The sequence below is a fragment of the Vicia villosa genome, linkage group LG5 (genome assembly GCF_029867415.1).
Source record: "Vicia villosa cultivar HV-30 ecotype Madison, WI linkage group LG5, Vvil1.0, whole genome shotgun sequence".
Taxonomy (NCBI): domain Eukaryota; kingdom Viridiplantae; phylum Streptophyta; class Magnoliopsida; order Fabales; family Fabaceae; genus Vicia; species Vicia villosa.
In genome coordinates, this window is record NC_081184.1 from 36,861,677 (window position 1) to 36,874,141 (window position 12,465).

The 12,465-nt window shown below is 34.2% G+C and overlaps 1 protein-coding gene across 1 annotated transcript; it reads right to left on the reverse strand.

The window, feature by feature from the left end:
* Positions 1-3,294: 3,294 nt before the first annotated feature.
* LOC131601575 (CBL-interacting protein kinase 2-like) lies at positions 3,295-6,612 on the reverse strand. Its single transcript, XM_058873425.1, has 2 exons — positions 6,454-6,612; positions 3,295-5,284 (listed from the first exon to the last, which is right to left on the reverse strand). The coding sequence occupies exon 2, from the start codon at positions 4,876-4,878 to the stop codon at positions 3,514-3,516; it is 1,365 nt and encodes a 454-aa protein (XP_058729408.1). The 5' UTR covers positions 4,879-5,284; positions 6,454-6,612; the 3' UTR covers positions 3,295-3,513.
* Between the last annotated feature and the right edge of the window lie 5,853 nt (positions 6,613-12,465).

Genomic DNA, 12,465 nt, shown 5'->3' on the forward strand with positions numbered 1-12,465 from the left:
ATGGAACTCAAGTCATGAGGCACTTAGCATCAAGTAACAAACCAATTCTTCAATCAAAATTCACATGACATAATGCAATTACTTTTCAACCTTGTATCAATTCAAGTCCTTACCATTTCTACTCAAACAACATGTCGACAACATCAACCATCCTCATATAAATTTCCAGCATCAAGTTCACCACATTAGCAACGAAATTCACATTATCAACACTAAATCAACACCAAAAAAAAAAATCCAGCAACTATTTACCTTCATACAATCACACTTTTATGTCATTTTGAAGCATCCAATCATTATTCCAACACAAATAAATTCCAGCATTGTTTCATGTATTAAAGTAGCTTTAAAACTTATGAAATCAACATCCAAACATCATTAAATACCAACAATTAACAACAAATCATGAATAAGTGCCAACAATTAGCAACATCACCAATGCCATTCAAACAATAAAACAAACAACACACATTAATAACAACACAATTCCGGAAGCGCACCAGCATGTCAAACTCACACACAAAGTAGCAAGCAAATGAATATTGAATGGAGCACCAGCATGTCAAACTCACACACAAAGTAGCAAGCAAATGAATATTGAATGGAGCCGACATTTCGCTACCTTGACACAACACAAAATTAGCATATGGATATCAAGGACTCAACTTAAGGATTGACAAATTAGACTCAAATCGGAGTTTTAAAGTCGAAAGCAAATGTTCAAGAATGGATTCGATTCTAACTTATGTCAACTCATGAATCCGTCAACAAATCGCAACAATTTCAAAAAAAATTCAAGAATCAACACAAATTCACATATTCAAGCAAAATTAACTTATAAGTTCAAACATTTGCAAGAGACAATAATATTCATCTTCAACACAAGCAAGCTCCATTAAGTTGATTATTCAAGAACCATAACAAATAATATCATCAAAGATGCTTCCAAGTATTTCAACTTATGTTCATGAACAGTCTACTCCAAGCAACAACGTACATTATTGCATTTTCAATTAACAACAAACAGTAGCTTTCAATTAACAATAGCAGTGTCTTTCAATTAACAATAATAGTGTCACCGTCATCCATATCACCGCTTGTGCATTTCAATTTGTTCCTTAATGACAATTATCACATAATCAAAAGCAAAACTCATCGCTATTTTCGGTTTGCAACAGCAACATCATCCATTCAATATCAATATATAATGTCATCATTAATTGAACTCAAATAACAACAATTAGCATCAAGGCTCGGAGCATTACCGGAAACGTAATCGGAGAGGAGAAGATTGAAGCCTCACGAAGAAGAAGAAGAGGTGTCAGCGAAATTCGAGAACGGCGGAAGAAGACGAGGTTGCGTGGCCGAAGTGAAGACGAGGAGAGTGGATTTGCGGTTGTGAACCGGATGGAAGGTGCACACGCGGAAGTGATGACGTGCGATGGTCTGAGATGATCGGAAGTGAAGAGATTCAAGAGTAATTGAACTTTTGCTTCTTTTTATGTTCTTGAACGTGAAGAAATCTACACCAAGTTCTTGAGCAAAATTGGTAAAAGGTTGTATTTGATTTTAGAGAGTTGGGAGAGAATGAGAGAAAGTGTTTTTGTGAATTTTGGGTCAATGGAAATTATGAGAGAAAAAGGGGGAAAATAGTTTATATAGTGTATGTATTGAAATGTAAAAAATGCCCCTTAATTATCTTTTTTTGCTTGTTTTCGAGGAAATGTGACTCGGTGCGAAATTCGGAAATGAAACAAACATCACTGTGAAGATGACCAAATTTGTGACTCGTAGCCGCGAGAATCGTCTCAATCCGACAAACGGTGAGGAAATTATGCGCGTTTGAATGACGAGAAATGTCGATTCATCTGGTGCGACTGTGCAGACTTTTTGCGAGTACCGCTCAAAGAACGCGATTAAACTCTACATTCAGCTCAAAATCTGAACGTACACGTGTGTGATGAAGAATCGAAGATAACAAAATTTTCGAGAGAACACCGCCAGAATGGACCTCATACGATAAAAATTGAAGAAGTTATGAATTTTCAAACTTGTCGCGACATACCCGAAAATACATTTTTTACCGAAAAGTCACGACGCTCTTCAAAATGCTGGGCATTTTCTGTGCATAATTGGTCTTCGGTCTGAACATATGAAATTTCGAGAATAATGGCACGGAGCTGCAGTTAAAATCTCGAGCAAATCTGACAAGCGGATCATGAGATATGAATTTTTTAAGGCCCGAAAACCTACATTCAGCACCATTTTTCACTGTGAAATCTCAAGTAATTTGCTAATTCGACCACCTTCCTCAAAGATTTGGTTTTTGAGCCAAGCACGAAAGTTGTAGGGAACGTCAAAACAGTCCTCGTTTCGTGGGAACCAAGCTCATAACATCTTCCTACTAAAACTTGTGAATTTCTTCGTATTTTCCCCGTATAACCAATCTTTGCGCCACACTTCCTTAACACCATAAAAACTCTTTATTATTTTTACTCCCTTTTCGAACGACGAAATAAACGTCTTTGATAACTTATATCTCAAATAAAGAGGGAAAATTTTGGGGTTCAACACTTTGTAAAATATCACAAGGTCGTACGCAAAAAAAGTGTGGCTAAGAATGATTGTCTTACCAATTGATATGCATGTCAACTTACCCTAATCCACCATCATAGATAATTGCCTACTAAGTGCCCTTTAAACAGTGCAGAAGGACAATGAGTATAGAGGATCTCTTTGTCGCAGACCTTGTTTTAATAATTTAAACGGTGAAAGTGTAGCACTGTGTCTTCCGAACCTTCTGTCTAAAAACCAGCTCGATCCAACAATTAAAGAATATAGAATTGTTAATTTTCTGAAACTGTTTATAAGAAAAACGAGAATCCCTAACTCTAATCCTCAAGTTGCTCCCTATCTATAATTTACTTCCACGCTACCTTTCACTTAAAAAACTAATTTATGTGTTAGAGTGCTAACCTTACAAGTAAGTCTCTCTCCGCCGCACTGAAAACTTAGTCCACCACATCAAGATTCTAATACTCATTTCTGGTTTGACCTCGGTACATTTTGTAAGCACCATATTGAGAAAAAAACCCTGAACTTTAATGGGAGGCCTCTAATATTGGGCCAGCACTGGCTTTCCTTAACCCCAACATTAAATCCGAAGTATGTATTTGAAAAAAGAAGCTTCTTTTCCCACCCGTCACTTGTACTTCAAATGAATAGGTGGATACATTTTAACAAAAACGTGTTTTTCCTGTGAAAAGTGTGTAATTTAACTGAAATAAAACAAACTGAAAATGAAAGAAAATTTATGAATAGTTGTAACAAGTTGAGCAAGCATACAACACATGCTTAACCATAATGATCACATGACAGTTGCAGATAAGACAGTGTACACTGCTAAGAACAAAATGAAGAAACAAAAAGCATACAAAAACAGAATTAAAGAGATAAACTCGTTACGAAATTGGTTGTAAAACAATCTCTGATTCGCTCGAATCAGAAGACTGTTCATCTTTCTAAAACTGGCTCGGTTGTTCTCCTTGCCATGTCCAAACAATGTCCTTCAGGTTGCTCTCCTTGCCAGGTCCAAACAATTTCTTTAAGCGAAGGCCGGACATTCTCTTTCAAAAGCTTTTGGTACTCCAATGTGTCTCCGTTCGACTTTTTCAGCTCGACTAAATGGAAGGCCGGTGTGATCTCGAAAATCTCTGCATTGATACCTAGACGTCCTTTTCTTCCTTCCTTTGAACCTTCTAACTTGAGCAAGCCTCCGTCTTTTTTCTTCAGTTTTAGCCCGAGGTTCTTGCAAATTTCATCAAACTTGGTTATGATAACTGAAGCAGGTTTTTTGGACGTAAATCGCATTTCTGTCTTTTGTTCTTTCTCATCGAACAAACCGGACAAGTCAAAACCTGATGAAAGGGAGATGATATCGAAAGCGTTTAGGTTACTACAAGGTTTTGGAAGATCAACATTATCGCCGTTCTCAGAAGCTTTAAATACTTCGTCTATGTCGAGAGGAGCTAGTTCTTTGTTGTCCGTGTCGGTAACAATAGGCTTCTCTAAACCCTTTTTGAACCAAGAACTTTGCATAATTTTGGCCAATGATATCCTCGACTTTGGATTTGGATTCAATATTTTCGACAACAATCTTCGTACATCCGATGAAAACCAGTTAGGATATTTGAAATCCGCATTACCGATTTTCTTATACATCTCTATCAAATTTGAATCTCTAAACGGAAGAAAACCAGCCAACATAACATACAAGATCACACCACACGACCATATATCAGCTTTAGTCCCATCGTATGGCTTTCGGTTTATCACTTCCGGGGCGACGTACGCAGGTGTGCCACATGTAGTATGGAGCAATCCGTCTTGGTGTTTAGTATCGGCAAGCGCACTTAACCCGAAATCTGAGACCTTCAAATTTCCATTTTCATCCAACAGAAGATTTTCTGGTTTTAAATCGCGATGACACACACCTCGGCTATGACAGTAATCAACGGCACTGACCAGTTGCTGAAAATATCGCCTAGCATCATCATGATTGAGCTTTCCTTTGGATATCTTGTCGAAGAGTTCGCCGCCTTTGACATACTCCATGACAACATAAATCTTGGTTTTGCTCGCCATTACCTCATAAAGCTCGACAACATGCGGATGCCTGACAAGTCTCATCACAGAAATTTCGCACTTAATTTGATCAATCATCCCAACCTTCAAAACCTTTTCTTTATCAATAACTTTTATCGCAACATTCATTCCATTTTTGAGGTTCCTCGCATGGTAGACCTTTGCGAAAGTTCCCTGGCCTAACAACTTCCCGAGTTCGTATCGTTGCATAAGCACACTTCCTTTTCGTTCCATTGCTAGCAACACTTTTTTTTTGTACAATCCAACGCTAATATCAAGAAGCTGCTTCTCGAGAAACTCAAAGCTCAACCATCTTCATCAACGTCAAGTTTTGAAATCTTACAATGGCGAAGAATTGTAGCCACCTCAATCACTTGAACACGATAAAGATATGAACATTGGAATAAACATCCAATCTCGTCAAGGATGATTAAGAGTACCTCATACGGAGGTACAGCCTCGTTGGCCTCGGGAAAAGGGTATTTAACTAGCAAGCACATCTTTCAGCATTCCCTGAATTTTGTTATGATACCCAAGAATAAGGAGTTTCGCAGAAAACTTGTAGAGTAATCAAGAAAAAAGAGACACCTGGTTAACCTTTCAAATTTTCGAGTATCGGAACGTATAATGAAAAGCACACCTGAAAGAAATAAGCAAATCTGATAAGTAACAGAAGAATCAAATCAGGCTAAATAAGTTACATAAATTTAATATAGCAACAAATACAGGCAGATCAATCTATGGTTGTTATTGGACTTAATTCCACTTCTAATCTCTCAAGTTTCGCGACGAGGGAAAACCAGAGAGCACTTTACTGAACAAAGGGGAAAGATTGGAGATCAAAATTGCATGACTGAAAAGTGACTCAGTGTTGTCGATGGCAGAGAGCAAAAATCCTGCCATGCCGGTCGTTTTGCGGGGCTGTTATAGGGGATTATGGCAGAAAAACCTGCAATATCGACCGATATTTACCATTGTGGCGAGCTCAAAAACCGCCATGTATATCCGCCATAGCATCGCCACGGCGGATATTTGGTAACACTGAAAGTGAGCAACCAAAATAACACAATTGTTATACTTAAAGACTAAACATGATGTTAAGCCTTATTATTATGTCTTCTTCTCTCATGTTACAAAAGAAGAAGCATGCGAGTTTCAAACCCGAAATGAGAAAATGATGACTACTTACACTAAATCAAATCTGAGTCGTGTCTAACTCAACTCTACAAAATCGATGCGCCTCTATAAACTCATGTTCAAGTTATGTCATTAGATGCGAGACTCATATAACATCTCACGCCCACAACTAGACATCTGGAGCGTGCCTGAAAAGGCTAGTAATAACAGGTGACCTAACAAATCTTGAGTAGACTCTAATATCATCATAAAATCTAGGTCAAACATAACTCAATTCTACAAAACCGGCTTCAAACGTGACAGACGTTTTCCAGTTATAACTCAATTTTCAAACCTCATTTCATAATTCATACAACAAGAAACTCTTACAAACAACAACTATAAACAAACACAAACCGCAACAAATCTCCCAACACACATTTCATCAAAACGACAAAAACCATTTCCAACTACCAATTTCAATTCCTCATTCCTAAAGCAGCATCCTCAAAACTCAAAACCCAGATACAAATCTAAACCAATTCAAACACCCATGAAAACAAAAACCAAAAAGCACGAAACTTTAACCGCAAAATCAAAAAAACAAAATTTCAAAATTCCAAAACATAGAAACGAAAAACGAAAACCCAAATGCAGCATGGAAGAAAATTGACATGGGTTATACAAATTTACCTGACAAAAATTAGCGGTTTGTTTTGAAGATCTTAGCGTTGTGTGATTTAGGGTGAAGAAGGAGTTAGAGGCTATAAGACAGAAGTTGACAGAGAAGACAAACAAGTTGCTGTTTTTGTTTGTTTTGTTGAATAAACAAGTTGGTGTTGATTTGATGCAAATGAATATTCTACATGATTCAATTAATATACTGTCCTCTAATTATTATGGTGATATAATAATTAAAAGTATAGTATAAAAGGAAATATTATCAAAAGTTTTTTTTTATAAATATTTTATAAATTTTTTTAATAGTTAGGGATGATTAATTATTTTTATCTTCTAAAAAACATATGATTAAATTTTATACTGAAATTTATCAATGGTCACACAATTAACTTAAAAATATATGGGTGACTTGATAAAATACATGGTATTCCCTTTGTCTCATAATAAGTGTTGTATTTGAGCTATGTGCGATTTTTAAAAAAATGATTAGATGCATTGATTTTAATAATAAAATTAATATCATTTATTAAAATAAATTTATTTATTAGTTAGTGAAGTAGTTAAAAAGAGTGAAAGTTAATAAATAGATGTATAGTAATGAAATTCAAAACCTTTTTTTTATCATTTGAGTTTGAATTCAAATTTTTTAATTAAGTTATAAGAGATCTTTTATCATTTTATCTAATTTTATTTAAAAAAAATATGATATGTTTATTAAATGTTAATACTATTTTTTTATGATCAAATAAGCTCCAAATTTTACGGTTGTCGTCATTTTTCTTCTTCTTCTTTATCTTTTAGAGGGGTGATTTAAAATCGATTTTGATTCAAAATCATCCATCTGAACCGTTTTTGTTTCTCTATTAGCTAAAATAAGTGATTTTCACATATATTTAGTGTTTTTTTTGTGATTTCGTCATTTAAATGCGTCGTTGTTTCTTTTGTTTTCCCGTCTTTGTGTGGTGTATTTTGTTTTTCAATTTTTTTGCGGTGTTCATTTGTTTCAGGTTGAAAGATGAGTTTTGATCTATTGCAAATCCAATCTATGACTTTGGTGCCATTAACGCTACAGATCCGGAGACATGAATATTTCGGACATTTTAATATAATCATAGTTATATTCATCGACATATGTAATTTGCCGTTTTATTCTATTAACATGAATGTTGTGACTTTGTTTACAGATTTTTCCTTTTTGTTTTTGGCGATTTTTAATTTGTATCCAAACAATGTACTTTATCAATTGAAATGATGAATTTGTTTTGTAAAAAAATAAACTCCAAATTTTATTCTATAATAATAATAATAATAATAATAATAATAATAATAAATAATTATACATATATTTAAAGTTTTAGAGCAAAGATTCAAACATACAATTTTTCATTTTCTTCCTATTCTTAAAATTGACTCCTTTTGAAATAAAATATAAATTAAAAACAATTAAAATATGTAATTTTAAATTAAGGCCACATATATTCATTTTAATTATTTTTATTTATATTTTTTTCAAAGAAAGTATATACATTATTATTGAATTAAATAGTTTGGTAGGAGTAGATTTTTTTTCTTTTATGTGTTCTAATTTTTAGAAGAATCAGGTCCTAGTAATCCACAGTTCGTGCTGAGAGATCATGACTCTGGTTAAGTCCGCCAAGAATCGAACTCGATATTCCTTGAATTTTCATCCTTAATAAGATCTCGTTTATCACTTGAATCCAATAGATAGGAGTGACATTTTTGTTTAGACACTACTAGCATTATTAGGCGTGTGTTTAATGTCATGATAGCAACAATTAGGCGTGTGTTCGGTTGGTGTATTAGGATGGGACAATGAATCTATACAAAAATATAAAAACAATCCTTCACAAACAAACACAATTCAATTCAATATCAACTAATGCTAATATTAACGTTGATTAATCAAAGACAAACGAAAGTATCCCAGAATTTTCCATCTCCAATCATCTTGCGACATGTTTCGAAAAGATAATCCTTTGTAGCTGTTCTGTTTCACCAATAGATGTAACCTCCCCCAAGCTATGTTTCATTGATAGAGGTGTATCTGGCAGTAATGATTGACATGTGTTGTGTTTTGATTGGTGGTGATAATGGACTTGTTAACGTGGGGAGGACCACAATAGCTAATAGAGTCGTTGAGTTGGAACAAAGGTTTTTCTAAATGATGAAAGGATGCATTATATACTTTTTGTCTGTATGTTAAATATAGTTATATGTTTTTCTTTTGGTACAGTAATTCATCCGTTTATTTTTAGAAATTTAGAAAATGGGAACTCATTCAAATTTTGATAGAGAGATGAGATGGGGTAGATAAAACTTTTTTGAGTAAAAAATTTAAAAAATAGTTTTTTATTTTATTTTAAAGTTTGTGTTTGAGAAAAAAAAATTTATTGAGAGATCAAAATTCATGTTTTAGTATCGTATTTTGCCATCTGTTTTATTTAATTTTATAATTAATTTCAACATCAAACAAATTATAAAAAAAATTGTCATGTTCAGTCTCTTATTTTTAGTAAATCAAATGCATAATTCAACTTTTTTAATTTTTCTATCTTCATTTCAATCATCATAGGTTGCAGTCACACTCCTTAAAAAGTTGCATTACAAACTGAGATATACTCGATTTTAGAAGAAGACAAGAGCACAAATGTTTGTTTTTGGAGCACCATGAAATTGGAAAATTAAACATTTTGAACACATATTTCATTATGCTTCATCTCTTCTGTTTGCTTTGTCTCCACACAAATTCAAGTCACAAAAATCAATCAACTTATCTCTCTAACCATAAGGTTTTGGAAATAAAATTTCATGGTTTATTGTACCTTTACGATAACTTATGATCCTATTAACTACGTGCATATGTGACATATTTTGTTTTTGCATAAATTTGCTCACCATACCTATACTGTGACATATATCAAGTTCTTCAAGCAACCCATCATTTGCTTGTATAAAGTGCTATCAATAGCCTTGTGTTATACCCCAAAATTTGCCCACATATTTTTCAAGAAAACTCCAATCTGAAAATTAAGGGTCTCATATAATCATGGATTTTTATTTCAACAAATATCCTAACATATGAAACACTTAGTTTTTAGAATCTTTCTTATACAGTAATTTGGCTTGCAGTTGAATTTATTCTCACGCAAACGCCAAATACTGTTTATTACTTCACACATGCTATTTATTTATTTACAGATAAATAGTACTGACACAATTGGTACAGAGTTAAATCTTTTTGCAGGCGCAGAATCAGGAAACTCAGACTGTACTGGTAACAAGTAGATTATTATTATCTTTTGTTTCCCACTAATTTTTGTACTATATTCCATTATTTTCAAAAATCTTTTCAAATCTCTTTTTCAAAAATCAAATCTCTCTTTTTCCCAACACTATCTCCACTTTCTTTCAAATCTTACTTCCACTCAAATTTTCCTTTTGTACGGAATCACACTATTCCCCAACGTCTCCATCCTTCTTTCCATTCTATAAATACCTCTCATTCTTCCATAAAATCTCACATCAAATTCTAATTCATTTCTCAAAATTCCACTTCATAATCCATCTTCTTTTCTTCCCTAACAAGAATGGCAAAATGGATAGAGACACTGTTTCTTACAGTCATCACCATTGCTACGGTGATCATGACTTTCTCCTGCCTGCATAGTCCTGAGGAGTGTGGACCTGCAATTGTTGCACTCCCAATCATCTACATGTTATTGTTCATAGCATGGGTCATTAATCGTCATTCTTAAAATTTGCCGTATTTCTTATTTCTTAAATGTACCGTTCATTCGTCGTACTGTTCAATATAGTATGTGATATTTGTACTGTCAGTATTAAATGTTGTACTATTTGTCATAATATTGCTTAATTACTAAGATAATATTTTGTGTGTTTTCTGCCAGTCAAATATTCCTATTTCTGTGCATTAAATGATTTTCAGGGTTATTATCGGTAATTTTGCCCGCATACCGTAAATATTAGTTATTTATTATGTCTGTGTTTTTCTAACAAGTCAAGTAAATAAACTTTCATTTTTCACATAAAACAAAAACAACAAAAAAAGAAAATTAACTTTGACTGTTGATTTTTCACTTTTAACTGCTGTTTCAATACCTGAACAGTCAGTTGACAGCCAAACTGCTGGCAGTACAATTCTCAGTGTTTTGTACCATCAATCAAATCAATCTTTCACAATTCAAAATTCCAAGATTTTTGTTCAAGAAGTCTTCTGAATATCACATGATTAGCAGAGACTCAACACTGCACAAAAATCAGGTACGCTTAACTGTCTCCTACACAAACAGTCCCTAATCAGGGTTTTTCTTGTTTTTACAGGAGCAACAAGTTTTTGAGAGCTCAAATGGATTTCATATACATCCATACATCTCAAAGTACCATCATACAAATTTTCAAACTTCAATTCACTCAGACGCACCGTCAGCAGCTCAAACAGTCAACAGACGACCCGTTTGACCAAAAAAGTCAACAGACAGTCAAAAATGAATTTTTTTGTCAAAGTCCATATTTTGTCAAAGGATTCATCATTTGATCATTGGATGATCATAATTCATCAAGGAAAGATCAAAAATCAACAAAACCCTAAGATTCAAAATTAGGGTTTTTACCTGGAAAAGTCAACTCAACTTTGACTGATCATAACTCTCTCATCCTTCATCCAAAAAATTCAAACCAAAGCTTGTTTTGAAGGAAATTCAATTATCTTTCAAATGCCATTGATCCCATGGTCATTGGATTCACCATTTGAAAAATATGATCAAAGACATTACAGGTCATTTTCAAAGTCAACAAAAAGACACTTTTTTCAAAAGGACACACAAGGAGCTTCAAAAATCATTTTGACATGAGACCAAAGGCATTGGTTAGAGGACTCTTTGAGGTTTCCAAAAAGTGCAAGATCTCCTTCATATGACAAAAATTGAGGGATTTACACCTTGTTGAAGTTGGCTAAATTTTGGAAAATGCATGAAACCAACATTGTTCAAAATTGCATTTTTTCCAAAAGGGGCCAAGTTTTTATGGTTCAAACATCTTTGCCATGTTACTATGGGCCTCCCACGACCAAGACTAAGCCCATATCTTTTTTTATCCATTTTTGCATGATTTTATCTTATTTTAAGATTAAAATTAAAAGGAAAATGCATGGATAAATGGTAGCTTACAAACCAAGCATGACTCACCTCAAAGAATCTTCCTCTTTCTGCAGAAGATTGAAGAGCAAGGCAAGAGAAGTAAAGGCAAGGTGACTTGGTCAAGTTTTCAAAGATTTTTAATATTTAAAAATCAAAGTTTCAACAAAGCTCATCAATGCTTTTAGCTTAGTTTTTAAGCAGCCCTTGGCTTATAAATAGGCTAGCATACTTCAATGTAAAGAAGACACACGAAATAGAGCAAAGATATAGCAAGAACACACTTCATATTTCAAAAAATAATCAAAGAAACATCAAAATTCGTATTCAAATTTGCAGCTAGTTTCAAAGCAAACTAAGTCCATAAATCACTTCCTGGAACTTATTTGAGTAAGTTCAGATCCATAACCAAGTTCATATAGACCTAAAACTCGAGTTCTCTCACTCTCCGATTTGGTAAACTTTCATTTAGTTCAAATTCAAATTTTATGCGTTGTTAACATGTCTCATGGCTATGGTTGAGTTTATAATCACCATTAGATCAGGTTTGAACCCTAGCATGAGAGTTCTAACGTCCTGAACATAGGTTGCCATTGTCAACCGTGAACTTATGTTTCTCTTCGAATCTCCTAACACAAGCACTTTCAGTCCAAACTAACCTCACCAATGGATTCCCAGGCCTCGATTTAGGGGGGTAGGGTCTTCATTTGGTGTTTAAACTAACGTTTTCGCAGGTTTGGCAAGCTACCTCGCCGGAGAAGACAACCGGAAAACACTATTCCGGCGGTCAGCAAAGCTAGGGCAGGGTTGACTGCACGCGTGGCTCTTTCCCTCGCTCCTATTGGCTGGT

Excerpts from the sequence above, each read along its gene's own strand:
- LOC131601575 (XM_058873425.1), bottom strand. The coding sequence starts at position 4,878 with ATGGAACGAAAAGGAAGTGTGCTTATGCAACGATACGAACTCGGGAAG.